Raw genomic sequence first — 20,289 nt, 5'->3', positions numbered from 1 at the left:
TGTTATGTGTGGGTGTCTTCATGCAGGTGTGTGTGTGTGTGTGTTGTGTGTGTCTTCATGCAGGTAGGTGTGTGTGTGGGTGTCTTCATGCAGGTGTGTGTGCGTGTCTTCATGCAGGTGTGTGTGTGTGTGTGTGTCTTCATGCAGGTAGGTGTGTGTGTGGGTGTCTTCATGCAGGTGTGTGTGTGTCTTCATGCAGGTAGGTGTGTGTGTTTGTGTGTGTGTGTGGGGGTGTCTTCATGCAGGTGTGTGTGTGTGTGTGTGTGGGTGTGGGTGTGTGGGTGTCTTCATGCAGGTGTGTGTGTGTGTTGTGTGTGTGTGTGTGTGTGTGTGTGTGTGTGTGTGTTGTGTGTGTGTGTGTGTGTGTGTGTGTGTGTGTGTGTGTGTGTGTGTGTGTGTGTGTGTGTGTGATGGATGTGCTAAAGTGCCGTAATGGGCTTCTAACAGCAGCTGGGAGAATGACTTCAAGTCGTCCTTCCCCTGCTGCAGATCTGCTGCTTTAAAAAGGTACAGCCAGGAAGGAAGTCATAGATCTCCACTTTAATCCTTTCTGATGCTAATGCCTGCCGCCTTGCAAAGGGCAAAACACTTAATGATGCACTTTATTGCACAGGGCTTTTTCCCTTTTTTTCCCCGTGTTTTTCACATTTTCTTCCAACCCCTTTCACCCTCTGTCTCAGCATGAGCTGCTTAACTGATACATGTACTACAGTAATCCTCTTCTTAGCGAATGGGATTAATATTTAATTCAAGAAGAGCCTTTTATCAATACCTCGCTGTGTTTTCATTGTTCGCCCTGTTTAGGGTGGCTTTACCCAGCTTTTGGCAAATTGAAGGAATGGTATTAATGTGATAGATGGAGCTGATAGGCGTGTCAGGACATCGCCTAATCACACTCTCGGGGCTTCAACAAACCACTCATTGCACATCTTAAGTGTTAGAGGGAGCAGTTGTTAGCATATTGATAGGAATACAGTGCAAGTCATGGGGTTATAAATGAATAATGTGAGAAATAACATACTATTAGTAATGCATTACAGCAACTAATATGCATTATATTCTTAATGATGCACTGCGGCGAGGCTTCCTGCAGGTTATACATTTTTAAAACCTGAACTATCCCTTTAAAGTCAATCCCTAATGGTTTCTGAACCTCTCTGTGCTTTATCCGTAAAACTCCAGTACTTGCATTCATAGAAAGTACCAAGAGCCTATTGTGCGCTGATCCACTGCAATGCTGATCCAGGATTAGCCCGGAGGCAGGAACACATGACAGAGTGAACTTCAGGAGGCGGTAAGGACACAAATGCCTCCTATATGACCCACAGTTTATGTAAGTGTTGCCAACATATTGCAGCGTGCAATCCAAACAAATATGATCTGCTGAGGTTAGTCTCTGCAGGAGAGAGCTCAGGGGGGTCAGGACCTGTTTGTTCATATGATGTTTCACATACAGAAAAACAGATCTCTAAAAAGAAAGGAATCACCTAGAGCAGGGGGGTCAAACTCAAATACACAGTGGGCCAAAATATAAAAATGGGTACTAGTCGAGGGCCGGACTGGTTCAATGTTTATTGCAAAACATATTGAAATGAACGTATTGCACATATTAAACATGGAACTAACAAAGCTTAAATGATTGCCTATAAAAACAACATTAAACATTAAATAATCAGTGTAAGGGAAACTTCTGTAGCAATGGAGAGTCAGGACTCAGAGAGACACGAGGAGAGTTGGAGCTTTGATGTCAAACACTGACGGGTTTATTTGGAGCTTCGGCCGGAGAATTCACAAAACAAGTCCAAGAGTCAGAGGTTCTGACTTCACGGGAGAGTTGCCACGTCAATTCTGAAGAACTCTACCCCAGACCCGTGCATTTAGCTAGATCAGAGAGAATAATCAACACTGTGCATAACAAGATAGAATCATAACACCTCTATCAGCTGACGCCAACCGGCAGGAACAGGGAGACACAACACTGTTCAGCCAAGGTTACAGGTGCTGGACAGTATGAACTGATGAACTGGGTCAAAGTTATGGATCTTGGAACATATTTCCCCAACAATCAGTTGCATTCATTTCTTATGGCTCTATCTGCAGAGTCATTTCTTATGAGTACATTTTTCCACAGGCCAACAACAGCTTCAAAAAAACTATTTCCCTCAAAGAGAAAACCATGCCCTGTTGTCGCAAGAAACAAAGTGCAACAGGAAACATCCATTAAACTCAGATTGCTGCTCTGTGATGCTAGTTCAAGCAAATACTTGGCATCTCCTCTTGGGTGCAAGGTCATCAATGTTTGGGGTCAGGCTCTGAGCGGAGGAGATCCTCAGGATGGAGTGAAGGTGTGCGTGCAATATACCGGCGGGCCAAAATTAAATCCACCAAGGGCCTGATTTGGCCCCCGGGCCTTGAGTTTGACACATGTGACCTAGAGGCTTTAAGAGATCCTCAGGACAGTAGAGAAGAACACAGCAAAAAGAGGAACAATACCTGGGAAGGTCAAAAGGTTTTTCATATAAATGTCTTTGACTTCGAAGTGCATCAAAAGTTCATGCATCATGCAAAAGAAATGTGGATTGTTCTAGAGCCATGTTGGTCACAACTCAGCTGTCTCTACTGGCTAGTGTTTTTTTTCCTTGTCAAAAGTTACTCTCATTAAGGCTTTCACAATTGGATCAAAAAATGCTTTCTGCTATAGCCTCCTTCTTCATGGTCTACTGCTACCTGCTACCAACATAGCTCCACAATGCTTTAAAAGAGATCAGTAATTAAAGAGATGTATGTTGTTGTGTTGTATCTTTGAACAACTGAAGCATGCAAAGCTATGTCCATGATATAAACTGGATTTTGGCTCCACCTAGTGTCTCATCTGTTCATTTGTGGTTTGCGTCATCGCTTGCTCAATCCGTGGTATTCTGTAAACCTTCCCCTGCATCAAGTTAGCAAGAGCCACGCGGAGTTGGCCTTCAAAATAACACGTCGAAATCGTTATAATAATAAAAAAGCAAAACATATTGATAAGAAGATGGTTAGAGTGAGTACTACTACATCATTTTTCTAAAGCAGTGGTAGAAGGAACCCAAGTATATCAAGAACTGTACTTAAGGTCAGTTTTGAAGGCTATATATTTATTATTATTATTATTATTAGTATTCATTAATTTATGGCTACATTTTATTAAAAAACTATGGTATTTAAATATGTTAAGTATGGTATAAGATCAGTATAATACTAGAGATGATAACAATCAATTGTATGGCGTTTGTAATGACCTACTTTGCCATTTCAGATTGTACTTTAATAACAAATCAGCCTTTAAAATGTGATGCAATATTATACAACTAAATAGATGGATAGATGGATGGATGGACGGACGGATAGACAGACAGACGGATAGACGGATGGATAGATGGATAGATATGCGTTGCAGCAGCATAAAAAAAACAAGGCAATGTACATAAGAGAAATTAAGACAAGAAATACAGTCCAACATATATGTTTTATATATTACAGTTATATTTATCAGACTAAAAGTTAAAGCCAAAACTGGAATCAAAGGTTATTAATTATTCGTTGATTATTACTGTATTATTATTATGTGACTGTTATTTGAATACTAATTATGATGCATTACATCGTTCTACGATCTATTCTTGAGGCAAACCTCTCCTGTGACAAAATGGCATCCAATGTAATAAAAAAAGTCAATCAAAGAACTAGATTCCTATACCGGATCTCCTCTCTGGTAAACAAAAACACCCTGAAAACTCTGGCAGGAGCACTCATTCAAGGGTACTATGACTATGCTTGCACGTCATGGTACCATAGCACCTCCAAGGCGCTAAAAATAAAACTTCAAACATCGCAAAATAAACTGGTCAGACTACTGCTTGACCTTTCATCTAGAACCCACCTCACCTCTGCCCACTTTGACAACCTAGGATGGCTTAGAGTAGACGACAGAGTACAGCTACTTGCAATGGGCCTGGTCTACAAGATCCACTACACCTCTATGGTACCCATGTACATGTCAAAATTCTTCCCAAAGGTCAAGGAATACCATGATCATAACACCAGAGGGAGCTCCACAAATCATGTGAAACCCAGATTTGGCACAAAAAAGGGGGAATACACGTTTCGCAATGATGCCACAATCAAGGTGGAACGCTCTTCCCACAACTGTAAAGGAAAGTAAAACTATACTTACCTTCAAAACCTCTCTTAAAGAGCACCTTCGGGGGAGAGCATTGCAAAACTGGCCCCGGTAATGGTACAAATCTCAACCTGTCGTTCAATGGACAGCTTCCCCCCCCCCCATCTATGTATATACTCGCATTTTAGACTCTGTTACTAACTGTATATCTGTAGACTTGGTATGTCTTAAATGTCCGGTTAGGATGTATTAGAACGAAATCTAAAATGAAAATTGTAAATAAGCCATCTGTATGTAAAAACCACCTGTATGTAAATTGTAAATAAGCCATCTGTATGTCTTATATGTCTTATATGTCTTAAATGACATGATGAATTGGAAATGGGGGACCCTGATGTAAACAAGACGAAAGTCTTTCTCTGGTCTGCATCCCCTTAACAATTGTATGTTTTGAGCTGTACTGTACTGTACCCAATATACAAGCTGTTAATAAACTTTTCAATCAATCAATCATACATTTTATTTTGAAATATCCGACAGGAAGTGATCGAGTCAAAGAAACCGTCTGACCGTTGCTTTTCACCAGGAACGGTGTTTTTCTAAAGCGGCTGTACATAGCAGCCATTTCTGATTGTTTCTCCTGCTGTTTATTCTAGGTTTGTTGTGAGGGGAGTCTCTATCGGAGTGACAACAACTCAAAGGTTTTCTTCTGGGTAGTTTTCCCAGCTGAATCCGGTCGGGATGGATCCAACGAGCCGATACCAAGTGGTGAGTTTGGGCTGAGAAATATTCAAAACACCGAATCATAGCTCGGCCTGTCACAGGAAACAAGGCCTTGGTAAACTTATTTTAAATTATATCACACATATCACAAAGATAATAAAGTCAAACAAGTCATTTTGCTTCTAAATTGTTATTTTTGTTGCATTTAAGGTGTTTATTTTTCCTCAGATTGTGATGTTTTGACTGACAGTTGGCACTTCCGCATCTGCTAAGCTAACGTTAGCTATGTAGCAGAAATTAATCTTGTTTTGTTGTTGTTTCTTTGTTGTAGCCACAACAACAATTGTTCAAATATATCAGAAGAAAAAACCACATCACATCAATTTTTGTTACAATAATTCAAACTGAGGGCATTATGTACACAAAAAATAAGGTTAAAAACAACATTTACAATGAAATACAATGAATTAAGGTGTTTTAAAATTGATTAAATTGTTGGGCTTTTTTACGTTTGCTTCATTTATTTAAGCTTTGAAAGATAACATCCTGATTAAATATGTGATACACTTGATAAACCATCTCTTAGGTAGGACCATAAAGACATTTAACATTGTGATATTAGCAAAAATGATAATAACAAAGTAACTAACTGTTATAAGTGATCAGACTATGTTATAACCCATTGCATACATTTTAATTAAGAACTTAATTGAGATTACACGTGGCAGTAAAATGTGTGTTACCACTATGAGAAAAAAAGCTATGTGGGTGTAGGGATGGAAAAAGAAGGCAACCTGACAATGTGGTGATGTTTGAGCTGACATGACATGTTGGTGGTCACTTAAAGTGCGCTTTGTGCTTGATGCCTGTGGTTCTGGGCATGTGAGTTATAATCCCTCAGGATTCAGTGCGAGCCAAAGCAAACTCTAATTGTTCAACCCTGGAACAAAGTGCAGATTTCAAAATGTCAGAGATTAAATCAGCTTTAAACAGCGTGTTCTCAAGGATGTGTTTTGACACTTTGCTGTACGACATATTCTCGCCTCGCTGATAAAAGAAAAAAGTTATCTCTTGTGGTTTTTAGACAGCCTGATCTTCAATGCCTTTTTCCCTTTAGCTGTATTATTCTTCCCTAAATAACACTTAAAATTGCTTTAAGTACATGGTATTGCTTCTCTGAGCAGGCCCACATGTTTTTGGGTATATTGGGACATACAAGGAGGCTATGTTATTACCATCTTATGTAATGTCCTGTGTGCGGGGGTGTGATATACTTTGCCCTTGATTCTCAGCCACTCATTCACTCTAACCGCTGCAAGGTGGTTTCAATTGGTTTCATTTCACTGAACAAGTGTCCTTCTAATAAGGACTACACTGTATTCCTTTTTGACTACGGTTAGTAGATAGTTGAGCTCTGACTGTAGTTATCAGTCAGCTGTTATTACAGAGGGTGTTGCTTTACCACAACAGGAATATTTCCTTTAAGTCTTAAGTAAATACTTACTTTGTTTAACCTACCTTTCATACACATGGGTATAACACGGATCATTATCATTCCTGGTAGATAAATAGGTTTCAACTTTGTATTCAACACAACCGTAACAACAAAACTGCAATGGAGGAAATGGCTGAAATGGTAGAAGTGATTACATTTTCGATGTTTTGTATCAACACAAGTCAGCAGATCAACTGCATAACACTAGCTTTGGACATTGTGTTCTAGGAATGTACTCAAACAGGCGTCACTTCCTTCTTTCAATCTCGTTTTATAAGAAATATTTTAAACGGCTCTAAACTAGTTGAACTTGCTCAGCCACATTGAAGTAGTCGTCTACAGTTCTTATCTGTCAATAACAGTCTAATCTAAGGGGAACACACCACTGACGGACCATAAAGTCACCACATTATATGGACTGCTGACTTTTCCCCAATAATATAGGATTAAAAAACATATATTTGATCCAGGTCAATATAGTTATTATTGAGCATTAGATTGAGGGATACTGTGTGAATTTCTCCCACACTTTGCCCATGCAGTTTTCCCGCCAGCTTCTCTGTAATTTCAGAGGGTGTTTGTCTCTGGTTTCTGTCACTCTCTAGGCTGTAGTGGAGTCTCTTATTAACCGATTACATGAACGCATCACGCTCTCAGAGACCTTCCTGTGTCGACATGCCACTGCAGTCTCACGTCTCTTTGCTTACCGTGTCAAACATTCTGCTGAAGGTCAGACGGGGAAGTTACGACCCTGCAAACATATGAGCTGCAGACTTTTTCAACTCCACAAATACTTCCAGATAGCTGTTAAATCCAAGGTTGTAAATTCAGTGGAAGCACCGCGATAAAAGCCACCGTGTGTTAAGCCAGTTTAAAAAGGTATTTTTTCATTTGCAGTAAATTCATACAGCTCAGACACTGAAGCTGTCATCAATGAGATACAAAGGAGCGGGTTTACATCCCTCATAGTTAGGCAATTTGAATACAATGTGGGAATAGTGGACACGCCGATACCAGTTCAACTACTACATGGAGAGGTAATAACTCAATATAAATGCGACCATGCAGGCCTCAAAATGTGAAATAAATGTGGTTTAATTTCATAAAACTTGAAGGGACTATAACTTATGAAGACAAACTAACCAGTACTACACTTGTATTCTTAGTACTGTGATATAAACAGTAATATCTAAACTACTGGAAACATCCATCATACACTTTGAAGATTCAACCAACTTCACACTGCATGTTTTTCAAAGTTGTTGTCTTTGTCAACACACACTCGCTCAGCTTAGAGTATCAACAGAGAAAAGGGACCAAGAATCCGTTCTGCCTGACCCACATTCTGCGCTGACAAACAAAAACAGATTGTGTAAAGCTCATAAGTTACTTAATAACTACCTGATGCAGTGCAGCTTTCAGTGCCACTGTAAAACTGATTGGTTGAATACGTAGCTTAAATATCAATGGCCCTGTTTCATGGTGTTCTACAGAAAGCTGTTCTTTTTTCTCTCTAAAAAGCCGTCCTGATTAATGCCAGTTTTAGAAACTTGACACTTCGCCTCGAGCAGCTACTCGTTTGTTCGGCTGACTGATCAGCTGATATCGCCCAACTCTCTAACCCCGACTGATCAGCTGATATCATGCACCAGACTCAGGGACAATAAGACTGTTAATAACCTGAACTTTTGAAAGGACATCCATAACATTCATCATCTGTCTGCAACTCATATCAATATTCCTTGCATATAGACTATTCCTATTCTATTTTATTGTATTTACTTGCACTATTATATCTGTTTTATGTACCAGTTCCACAATGAGGACGACTCTTCTGAGGCCTCGACCAGCGAGCCGCAGCCGTGCACTTCTGCCTCCGTCCAGGCTGCCACATCCAGCCCGGACCAGAACCAGAACCAGGTGCTGGCAGGGGAAGCATCGGGATCCATCGCTCAGGGGGAGTCTGACTCTGAGGCTCCTCCCCCCCCTTACGCCTCCATCGACCTGGGAGCCACCGCTGCACCCGGTACGCACTGAACCACACTCTGTATTATCTACTTCCTCTATTTTCCAGTTCCTAACTCACGAGTCAGTTATTTCCATGACAGCGCTAACACATTAGCTTTATTAGCCGCAGTCCTGTTTCTTCCCCTTTTCTTTTATTGACGTTTGGCAGCAAACAATTAGTGGTTTTTTCAAGACATAGTAATTGTACATCTTAAGTTTGTCTGTCCGAACAATACGAACATTAGGGAGCGATCAGGACTTCAGTGAAATCATGTTTGTAAAATCTGGCCTATGAGGTTTTACGAAATCAGTCCACTTTCTCCATCCAATAGTTCCAGTTTGTGATTGACAGATGATGTTATCCTCTCCATTTTGTAAATGTCCATGGTAATATCGATCCATGCGTTTAAAGTTGGGCTATCAGGTGATAACCACTTCTTTGTAAGAGCTTTTTTACTCGCCACCAGCAACAGATTTTATACATATCAGCTTTTTCAGTCCATTCTTGAGGTATGAGTCCAAAAAAACAAAGTCTTACTCTCCATGGGAACATGACATTTGGCATTATGTATCTCTCTCCAAAAGACCTCCATAACAGGGCAGTCCCAGAAGACATGATAATGATTTTCTTCCACCTTTTAACCCCCTCTTCTCGCTCTCTGTTTCTCCCCACAGAGACCGGTTACAGAGCGGACTTCCCAGTGCCCCCCCCCTACAGCGTCGCCACCTCACTGCCCACTTATGACGAAGCAGAGAACGCCAAAGCAGCCGCACTGGCTACCTCCGCTGTGGATGTGATGCCACTGGTGAGGACACACGCTCACTGTTCTGTGTTTCTATTGCCTTGTTTCATTAAAGTCTTGTAAAGTACAATTAACTGCAAGCTTGGGATGCTGATTCTGCAACTTACAGACACTTATGAACTAAATAAATGGTAGTAATTGGGTCTTCATTACAGGTAGAGGTTGTATTACGTCTCTTATGTGCTAAGCTACATATGATGAATTCCACCAGTATCAGACGAGTCATTCTTCTTTAGAGTTGATTTAGAGATGATCTGTGGCAACGCCTCTTAGTCAAACCGCTCTCAGGGTGATCTGTGGACTTTGTGTAGTGGATGTTTAACTGAATGTGTTTTGGTAAATGCAGGATGATGAATTCCCTCCCAGAGACGATTTCAGTGACGCCGATCAGCTCCGAGTTGGGAACGATGGAATCTTCATGTTGGCCTTTTTCAGTAAGTCTGAGGGCTTGAGCCTCGATTCATATTATCATTTCTCAACTCCAGTGTCATGTATCCCTTTTAGGATTGTTCCTGACGTAAACACATGGCGTAACGTGACGTCACACAAGGCCAACATTAAGATGATTATCGTCTTGTGTCTGCATTTCATTTAAAGTAGTCCTAATCCGCCTCCAACAACATGCAATTCTCACCCTACATAAATGCCCAGCGCAAAAACACATTTCTTTATTATTGATTCTGCAATAAATAAGTGTTTTGAAGACTTGGCATTGCTATGTCCGTCTCTTTAAAACCATTTGAGTGGTTGCCTCTGTGTTTACCCCTGCCATTTCTTTCTTTTTGTCGTTTTTAACATCTGTTTTCCCCGCAGTGGCCTTCCTGTTTAACTGGATCGGGTTCTGCCTCTCCTTCTGTCTGACAAACACCATCGCCGGACGCTACGGAGCAATCTGCGGCTTCGGCCTCTCCCTCATCAAGTGGATCCTCATCGTCAGGGTACGTTCACAGTTGTACTTTCTGTGCCTAATTGAATTGTAACTTCCTTGTGTACTGAATGTGACGGTCCGTGTGTTCAGTTCTCCGACTACTTCAACGGCTACTTCAACGGGCAATACTGGCTCTGGTGGATCTTCCTGCTGCTCGGTAAATATATTGCAATGTTTATTCATTTTTAAAGTCTTGCATTATTTTGCCCACTCTCAAGTGAACTGTCTTTTCCCTCCTCAGGCATCCTGCTGTTCTTCAGGGGATTCATTAACTATCTTAAAGTCCGCAACATGTCAGAGAATATGGCGACTAACCATAGAACACGCCTGTTCTTCCTCTACTAAAAAGGTAAATATCTTCGAAAAAATAGGTCACAACATCGCTGCCTTCTTTCTGTAATGTTTTTTATCTGATTTCTCACAGGTTTCCACATTATAACCATTCCTTTCTGATGTAAACCCCCCCCCCCCCCCCCAGCCCCCGCCCCTTCCTCGAATGACCTGAGTGAGAAGCCTTGCAGTGAAGAGAGGAGACGGGGAAGTGAACGTAGGGAGAAAGTGCTACTAGTCTCATTAAAAAACGCCTCACTGAACTCAGTCGAAAAACAAGTCTTTGATGATCAGATCTCCTCCCTGGCTTTCTTTTTCATTTCCCTTTGATTCAAAGCTCTTAACATTTAAGAAAGGGTCCCATGTATGCGTCATGTATCTCAATACGATACAATCATTCTTGATTAAATGTAATCACAATGGAACTATTTCAATGAAACAACAACGCAATAACTTCCCCTGTGTAAACAAACGAGACACCAGTGCTTCCAGCTTCTGTCTGACATTTACAAACAGACAATGTACAGGAAGTGGAAACATTTGATATTAAAATCTCCCCGTCAGCTTCACCGATCATTAATGCGACAAAGATCAAGGATCAAGAGTGCAGCTTGATTGACCTTTTGCTCATGAAATGATATTGTGGAGCAGTTTGAGCACTCGCTAAGCCATTCCACAATGTTTAAGTTCAGGGAGTTTGGAAAAAGTCTTACTTTATTGTAGCATTTTTACATTTTAACTAACGTGTGGCGAAAGTCAGTCTCCTTGAGCTGACAGTGTGCATCCTTCTAACATCTGAGCCAAGAGGAAATGTAGAATATTTTCATCCTGATCGCAGAGAGAAGCTTTTAGTGTTTCTTAAAATATGACAGAACTCAATTAATTCAAAAATTAGGTATTTTGAAATAGCTGGAAAAGGAAACAAGATATTTTTAATACTCTCTTTTTGAGCCACTAGCAGACAAATGTGTGCTTTACTAAAAAAGCCTTTTATAAGACTTGCTGATCTGACCCATGCAGTGAAGATGTTCACCATGACATACTTAGAGGAGCAGGGCTACACTTGAATCAAAGACAAATGGAAAAGCATCTGCCTAACTATCAAAACCAAATCTCTGTTCACGTTTCTGAAACACATCTGGAGAAACGGTAACTGAGGAGATCAGAGGAGGCTCTTTGGAGATGAATCAGTGTTTCCAGATCGGAGGAAAGCAGCTTCATAATATTAATAATTAGCATTTGAAATATGGTTGCGTGCCAGGTTAGAATAAAACTCTTAGGAATAAAAGAGCTGTATGCAATGTAGTGATTTGTAAAGACCTACAATAGTCCTGTGATCGTGGAATAGGTGTATTCATCAGATATTGAGTGTGAACGGAGCACACTCGCCAACACAATATTTTGATTACTAGTCATTGTAATAAAAACTATTAAAATATGACTGGTTGTTCATGCAGAGAAACACTTGGATCGCGCCCTCGGACTTTAGCTTTTATGATCAGGAAAAAAAAGATATTTTCATACAGCGAGAAGCGTTTTGACGATGTTTCCTGTTATAGGTAGAGAAATCATTTGGTAAACAGAACTATCAGTGAGTGATACAGCGACGAAGCCGTGGAAATGGATCCTGACTGGACGAATCAAAACAGGCTTTTTTGTGATTATTTTTGTCATCCAGAAAAATGAAATGTATATACCAGCTTATGCCAATTCATAATATTTGCACTTTGAATAACTTTCTGTACAGTATGATGTGTGGATCTGCTTAACTTGATGTGGTGGGTAGAGAGAGAAACTAGTAGCCATCCAAGTTTAACAACTGGAATTCTTAATCATCCCAAATGGATAATTTGCCTTTTGCACTTTTTTGTTTTTCAAAAATGATAATATTGTTATTGTGTGTCTTGTTGCGTTGCGTCTACTCTACTTTTAAAATGCTTTTCTTCCCTCTCTTTCGAACCCTAAAGCCTCTTTCAGCGACTCAAAGCTCTGCTGCATGATTTATCCACCTGAACGAGTAAGGGTTCATATTAGAATGAATCTTAACCACATTTCTTTGTTTGTAAAGAAAGAAAGAAAAAATGACACGGCAGCCAAACCATTTTTTGTCCGAGGTAATCCTTGTAACGTCGTCTGAAACAGGTGTTATGCATTTATTGTAACTGGAATTTAATGACCAATGATTTCTTGCAAAAATGCCAATAAAGTTCAAATGCCTGCCGGTTAAAATTGTATGTTTAATTGTCTTTTTATTGCACTTACAACCTGAGTTTTGTTAAGGCATGTCCTCAAGTTGATGGTGTATTATCACCCCTGTCCTTCAATAACCAGATCAATAATCAAACAATCCAACCAGGTGCATCACATTCATTAAAGCTGTGTTACTAGGAGCAAAGAGAAAGTTAAGATATTATCAAATAAACAATGATACCAGCAGCAACCACTGCACTGGGTTTACTTGTGGATCTATCACTGCTGTATTCATTAGGTCCACCAGATGGAGCTAAATACTTGTTGTCAGCTTCTACTGTAGTAGTTTACTAGCAACACGACTATATTTGGGTCATGAGAAAGCACCTCGAAACATCAAAAAAAGTCTGGGATGCTATAAACGTCATTGTTTTTATTTAATTGATGACGCTTTCTGGGCATGCATGGCTCATCATCCCCACAAAACATCCTTCTTTTTCAGCTAAAATAACGCTGTATTTCTTCATTTGTCTTCAAGTACTCTTATGCTTATGTTCAGCGAAAAGAGGGCAAATTGATCAGATAGTTTGCACAAATAGTAATGAAGCTGCTCCATAAATATGTATGGAGGAAGAGAACAACTAAGGAGGAAGACTGGAGGAAAACCGCGGAAACATCTGGAGTTTCCTGTGAGTCAGTCAGAGGCTAAATGTCAACACAAACAAACAGCTGGACTACATATTATATACATATGTTTCAAACGCCACAATAGGAGTAAGGATCGTCTCAGGAAGTGTAAATCAGACTGAATGAGTGTCCAAGGGTAAAGAAGCTCAAACATGTGGTATGCTTTCAACACCAAACACAGCAGCTGGTAAATATATCAAAAATGTCCTACCTCAGAGCTTCAGAAGAGAGAAGATGATCCTTCAGCTGCTCTGGATTCTTCCCAGATGTCCTCCATTGAAGCTGCATTTCTACAAGTGTGTGACAAACAAAAGCACCTGTCTTAACATCCATCGCAACTGCACTTTAATCAACATTGGAAAGAGGAAAGGTGCATAATGTTAATGAATAAAAAATAAAAAAAACGTGAAGAATCTTCCATCGTTCCCACAGTGTGTCCATTCACTGAAACACAAAATAAATAATATTAACATTTTAAGTTGAATTTATTTATATTAGTTGCAAAGTAAACCATGTTGCAAACATTCAAGCTAGCCGTGTGTAGTGTAGAACAATAGGATATTCACACTGAATAATTCACTTTTTCCCCCAGTTTCATTCATATCTATTTAAAACATTTAAGCTTATATGAAAGTGTGTTTTAAGGAAACACTAAATGACCTAGTTTTGGGATCTGTGGCAAGTTGTATCACATTAAAACACTTGTTTAGTAACACTAGATATACTGAGTCGTTGCTGAATCAGAGAAGTCAGACACAGTTTCGCAGATGCTAATGTGAAGCAATGCCAGAAAATAGGCAACATTTGCTGTAAATTAAAGGTGCACAGTAAAGGACAACTGCTGCTGAATATGTTACACAAAATAATGCAATAAGCTTAACAAACCATATATCCAGGGCTGCACATAACTGGTGCGCATGCGCACCTCCGCCAAAAAAAGAGCACTGGGTCATTTGAAAAAAGGCGCATTTGCGTACCAACATTGAGAGAGAGAGGGGAGAGAGGGAGAGAGAGAAGGGAGAAGAGAAAAGAGAGGAGAGAGGAGAGAGAAGAGAGGAGAAAGAGAAAGATATTTGCGAGTTGCATATGAACTCAGGGCCGGCCCGTAGCAGTGGCGTTATAGATGTTCGCCTAGGGCGCCAGATCTGGGGAGGCGCTGCAGCTCTGGGAGGGAAAAAAACATTTTTGACCGTTGGGGCTCATCCTAATTTTCGGCCTTGATGTAACAATATTCATAATTAAGTAAATGTAACACCCTTTTCACCCCGGTTACACGTTTCATTTGCCCTGTACGATGGGCGCTGTAAGTGATGAAAATGGGGGATGTTGGCCAGTGCTTGAATTGGAATGAAAAAGGTGCCAGTACTCTAAAATCAGCAACTTTTTCAAGTCAATTTTATATATACAGCCCACAAACAAGAATTTGGCTACTATAATGCTGGTGGGTTTGTCTCTTTACTACTGTATATTTTAGAAAGGTTCACTGTACTTAACATTTTTTATGATAGGCAGCGGATATGGCTAAAGCTCAGTAAGGTCAATATCAACTGAAAATATAGCAATCAAAGTCTAGATCTTCTGCTGAAGACACATGAAGCAGAGACCTTTCAGGTGAGAGCCCCTCTGGTGGTGTTCAACATTAATGACAAGGAAACAAAGCTCTGGTCAGAAGCATTTTTTATAAAAAGCTTTAACAAAATTAAGTATTTCTGTACATTTTGAATGCAATCTAACTTTCCAACTCAGAAAACGAAAAACGAAAAAGTGCCAAAAGTCTTCTCACATGGTTGAGCTGCTTTGCAATATACTTCACCACTGAAGAATACAAATATGTATAAAGTAAACTATGATGCAATCTAACTTTCCAACTCAGAAAAATGATAAAGAGCATGAACAAAGAACATGTAAAAACAAATGCAAAATTTGCACAATCTAAAATGAGAAACTGTAACTGCAAGTAACAAAGTCTGAGCCATGGTAAAGAGTTACATTGAACACCAAGCTGATCAGATAACTCCCTGGTTGGTCTGAAGTCCTTCTATCTCCAGGATCTGTACAAATCGGCACATTATGCCAAAAGTCTTCTCACTGGGTGAGCTGCTTTGCAATATACTTCACATTGTTAGAAAAGGCTCCAGAAGGCCTTGGGGACATCAGTATCAGGGGCTGGAGCTGGACAGGCTCTTTCATCAGCACTTCTCCTTCCCTTTGCCAGCCAGGACCTCACATACTGTTCCGGATTGAACTGTCCTAGTGATGGTCCATTACATTTAATGAAAACCAGGCTGGACAGTCGGCTGACAGAGAGAGCATTCCTTTTTGCAGTAAGGATATCGTTCATGCAGCTGAATGCCCGCTCACACTCACTAGTGGAGACAGCGATGGTTCGGACTGCTTTCAGTAGAGGCTCCATGGCAGCAGGTGTACGGGATGCCCTGGTTTCCTTGTATTCACGAAAGCCCTGAACAGTCTCTCTTCTGTCCACTTTCAGCACTTCGCACAAACGTAGCACCTCTACGTCCCCATACTGTACGTCTAACTCCTCTTCAGGCCAACTTCCAGGATGGATAACTTTCATGTCCTGGATTAGCTGATTGTCCCGGGCCTCCCGGCCATGTAATGGGATTTCTCTTGTGCTGACATGAGAGGAGGTTGTGGAAGTCATTCTGTGTCTCAGATTCTCTACCATACTGCGGAAAAACTGACCTGCATGAATCTGTACAAGCCTGCCATTCTCATGCAGGGCAACACCCTTGAAGGACTTCTCAGCTAGAGCTGTATGAACTGTAGTCATGTGTGGGCCAGGCATGGTGACCATGGATTCAAAAACTCGTATTTCTCGAGTTAAGAGCCTATCTGCTGTAGGCAGTGTCATCTCTCTTTTTTGGAGTTGCCGAGAGAGGTCGCTGAGCTCTGTGAGCGCATCGTACATCAGTCCCAGATTGCTGACAAACGTTGCCGATGTGAGCACATCATCCAGGCCCTTGTACTTTGCTCTGTCTCTGGAATCCCTGCTCGTGTCGTTTGCAGCATTTGTGAAGTGATCATGAAGCACTCGGTTGTTTTCCCAGACTGCTCTGACGCTCCTTTCACTTGAAGCCACCCAGCGGATGGACAAAACACGCCCTATCACCAGGAGACGCTGTCCGACTGCTTGCGCACACTGCGCTAACTGCCTCTGATTTTTGGGGGAGGCATGGAACAAGGAATAGAGTTTGTCAAAAAAGATCTGGAAATGATTGAGCCCTGAGACCTCCTTGACCACATCCCCAACTGCCAGCTCTAGACGATGATTGGAGCAGTGCCACACAAACAGGCTTGGGAATTTACTACACAACTGGGTAGCAACGCCTGTTCTCTTCCCTAGCATGACTGAAGCCCCATCACATGCAAAAGAAACGAAACACTGACCTAAAAAGTCCTCGTTAAAATCTCTTCCAAGACACTCCATTAACGCCTTTGTGATGTCATCAGCCGTTGTTCCATCCAACTCGATCAGCTCCCAAAAAAACGTTTCGGGCTCAGCATCAACTAATGCTGAGCGTAGACACACAACAAGCTCCGTTTTACCACTAATAGTGGTAGATTCATCGACCAAAACACAGAGTTTTCTTTGCTTTTCTGTAATGTCTTTTGCCATTTTTTTCTTCAGCTCATGAGCTATGTGGTCGATGATTTCGCCACAGGTTTTATTGGAGTGCAAAACCCTGCCCACGTTCAGCCCATTCAGTTTCTGTACATTCAAATCAATTGGCATGTCTGTGAATGGCCGGCTATGTTTGCCAATTGTATATGCCGTTCGAAAAACTCTGATAGTGGTGTCTAATTCAGATTTATGCATAGACTGCACTTGATGTTGAATAGTTTCACGTGAAGCAGATGTAAGGATGTCAGCAGCTTTTACATGGGCTTGTGATTCTTTATGTTCTTTGATTTTTTTTCTCAGGCTAGCTTGTTGTTTGCCCTTGTCAACACCGAAATGAGACACTGCACACTCACCCCATTCAGTTGACAGTTTCAGTCCTTGTCCAGTGTGTATTCCCAAAGATTTGACATCTCTGCATATCCGACATCCTAGCTTCTTATCTTTAAGAAGGAGCCATGCATTGGTCTTGCAAACATATTGCACCTGGTCCGTTGTCCAGCAGTCAGGTGCATCGCTTTTCCCGGTGTTGGTGGTGGCAGTTGAGCCAGCAGCAGCTAACGTTAGAGGCTCTGGAGGAGGCGGCGGAGCTAGTGCTAATGCTAATGCACTAGAACTTGGAGCAGGAGGATCAACCAAAGAAAGCTCCCCAACAGACACAATTTCCAACACAGGCACAGCATTCTCTGTATTTGAAGTTTCTTCCGTCGACAACCGCTGTCTTTTTGCACTTTTAATCCACGCTAACATTTTAGAAATGCTAATTTGTGACGTGACTTGCTTTCCTTCTCTCGGGGGCGTGCCTGCTCTGTTCTATCACTCTACATAGCCACCCACTGGGTGGGAGTTGCACTGCATAAACACAACACACGTGCATCTAGGTATGTAAATTGTAAAGCATTAAAACATGGTTTTACTAACAGTTTTCAGTAGGTTGTTACTTCGGCATTATTATTATTATTATTATTTTGAAACGTGTATTACTATTAAATCACGGTCAAATAGGTTAATTTTGACATAGTCGTTTCCACCACAGTATTTACATGGAGAAGATAAGCCCCGCCCCCTCTCCAGCACGTTCTGTTTGAATGACAGGAGTAAACAGCTGACAGCCGCTGTGAAACTCCAGCGGTTAGAGCGATGAGAATGTCCGTTCGGCACCTCATGACGCATCTACTGAGTACCGGGCGGCTGTATATATATATATATGGATGTATAATAAGAACGGCGGGAGAGTGTTGAGTACTGGCACGGTGCATGAGTACCGGAGTACCACCAGCATGCCGGTACTGAGCAAGAAGTGCCGGTACTCCATGGGTCAGAACCAGAAGTGCCGGTACTGCGTACCGGTGAGTACCGGCCCAATTCCAGCACTGATGTTGGCTTATCTGGCACTCACAGCCAAAGAGCGAGTGAGCGAGGGAGAGAGGGAGAAAGGGACCGGTACGCGCTGTTGTTATTAGCATCTGGTGCTAGCTGCTCTAACGGATATAAGAAGAAGATGTTTCTACAATAATGTGGAGGGAGAGTCCTCTCCAGTCAGACTGAGAGGCTGATGACTACAGCTCAGTGAGGTAAAGAACTCTGAGTGTTTAGATAGTTAACTTTAGTCTAAGTTCAAATGGTTTGGTCACAATTTATGTAAACACATATTTCCAAGGCACTCCTTTATAATTATTGGGATAAACAGGTTTGAAATCATTCCAATATATACTATAGGACAGTAAACCAAAAATATCCTTTAAAACTGGAAAGATTAAAAAAAATGCATAAATAAATAAATGTTAAGGTAAAATAAGATATGAACAACAAAAATAAAATAAGTTACATTCATTTGTTATTGGCTATGGTAGGTTATTGGTTATGTTCACATACTTATTTGATCACATCCACTTGTCTAAGATGACAACAGAGACTTTCGACCCAAAACCAGCTGTTGACTTGTGGATGCAAGCAGCTAATCACAGACTCAACCAGAGAGAAAGTAGTAGGCCTATATCATCAGCTACCATGTCTGACAGAGAGGAAGACAGTGAGGAGAACAGTCAGGAGGGTAGTGATGACAGCTTGTAGGATTACTGGTCGTGCTAATGTTGTCTTGTGTTCACCTCTGCATGTGTGTTCTGTGTTCACCTCTGCATGTGTGTTCTGTGTTCACCTCTGCATGTGTGTTCTGTGTTCACCTCTGCATGTGTGTTCTGTGTTCACCTCTGCATGTGTGTTCTGTGTTCACCTCTGCATGTGTGTTCTGTGTTCACCTCTGCATGTGTGTTCTGTGTTCACCTCTGCATGTGTGTTCTGTGTTCACCTCTGCATGTGTGTTCAGTGCCGTGTGTCTGGCAAATAAAATCAAGACCGCCTCAAAAGTTACGGTTTATTTCATTTTAAGGATGAGCACCAAGCAACATCTCCAGGTGCTCCTTTGAGAACCAGGGCAACAAAGTTATGTGCACCCCTGCATATATCCACCACATTATAACGTATGACGTGTTTAAAGTACTTGAAGGACATTTAACTGCTTGGTTGTGTAGTCAACAGGTGGAGTGATTACCTCAGACAATAACAGAGGGGAAAGTCTTAAAAACTCGATATAAAAACACAATTCCTCCTTACATAATCACGACTTTTCACCTCTGCATTATTTAGGTTTATTAGACAGTTTAAACGTTTTTTATTTCGCCTCAAACAAATTAGCAACTTTACAGAAAGCACGAGTTAGCAACAAACGCAGAGACTCGTGTTTGTTTGTGTATTTGTTGAGGATTTAACTGACCTCATAACTCACAGGAAAGTTCACTTCTTTCTGTCGTTTTCACCATATCTCTCATGTTTCATCTTGTCGTCCTCCATGCGTCGTTATGGAGATTCATAACCGCCGTCTGTGCGAGGTATCCGCTCGAGCTGTTTGTTCGCCGACCCGAGCGAAGTCGCGTGCGTCCTAGCGAAATGGGAATCACAGGATGAGTTTCTTCGACTTTCTTTTTATTATTTTAGTTGCTCCTTTTCTTAATAACCCTAATTCACTTATCAGTATGTCTTTTTTCGAAACTGTACATTGTGCATTTCAATCTAGGCTATTCCAAATTGTAATTCACTTTCTAAATAATGTAAATAGTTAACATTGTTTAATTGTAGGCTGGCCTATCAAAGTACACTGACTTCAATTGTATATTTAATAGAGATACTCTAGGTATACATCTTTCACTGTTAATATGTACACATGTAGTATTCTGTTTATTTGTTACTGTTTAAATAAATATACTTTATAGTAGTTTGAAGGTAACATCCTGAGTCTTTGACACTGGAGACAGAGATTTGAGGCGAAAG

The 20,289-nt window shown here is 41.0% G+C and overlaps 1 protein-coding gene across 2 annotated transcripts; it reads left to right on the top strand.

The window, feature by feature from the left end:
• Window positions 1–4,727: 4,727 nt before the first annotated feature.
• ndfip2 (Nedd4 family interacting protein 2) lies at window positions 4,728–12,674 on the top strand. Of its 2 annotated transcripts, none has more exons than XM_034232905.1 (8): window positions 4,728–4,924; window positions 8,187–8,400; window positions 9,057–9,187; window positions 9,531–9,618; window positions 9,998–10,122; window positions 10,203–10,269; window positions 10,354–10,461; window positions 10,591–12,674. In XM_034232905.1, the coding sequence occupies exons 1-7, from the start codon at window positions 4,898–4,900 to the stop codon at window positions 10,455–10,457; spliced, it is 756 nt and encodes a 251-aa protein (XP_034088796.1). In that variant the 5' UTR covers window positions 4,728–4,897; the 3' UTR covers window positions 10,458–10,461; window positions 10,591–12,674. The 2 variants fall into 2 exon arrangements, with proteins under 2 accessions (XP_034088796.1, XP_034088795.1); XM_034232904.1 differs by having other exon boundaries at window positions 10,537–12,674.
• The last annotated feature ends 7,615 nt before the right edge of the window (window positions 12,675–20,289 follow it).

The sequence above is a fragment of the Gymnodraco acuticeps genome, unplaced genomic scaffold (genome assembly GCF_902827175.1).
Source record: "Gymnodraco acuticeps unplaced genomic scaffold, fGymAcu1.1, whole genome shotgun sequence".
Taxonomy (NCBI): Eukaryota; Metazoa; Chordata; class Actinopteri; order Perciformes; family Bathydraconidae; genus Gymnodraco; species Gymnodraco acuticeps.
The sequence above is the reverse complement of the archived record's forward strand: the minus strand, read 5'-3'. Positions and strand labels throughout refer to the sequence as shown.

Excerpts from the sequence above, each read along its gene's own strand:
- ndfip2 (XM_034232905.1), top strand. The coding sequence starts at position 4,898 with ATGGATCCAACGAGCCGATACCAAGTG. Across the intron at positions 8,401-9,056 it reads GGGAGCCACCGCTGCACCCG|AGACCGGTTACAGAGCGGAC; the intron begins GTACGCACTGAA and ends TTCTCCCCACAG. Across the intron at positions 9,188-9,530 it reads CTGTGGATGTGATGCCACTG|GATGATGAATTCCCTCCCAG; the intron begins GTGAGGACACAC and ends TGGTAAATGCAG.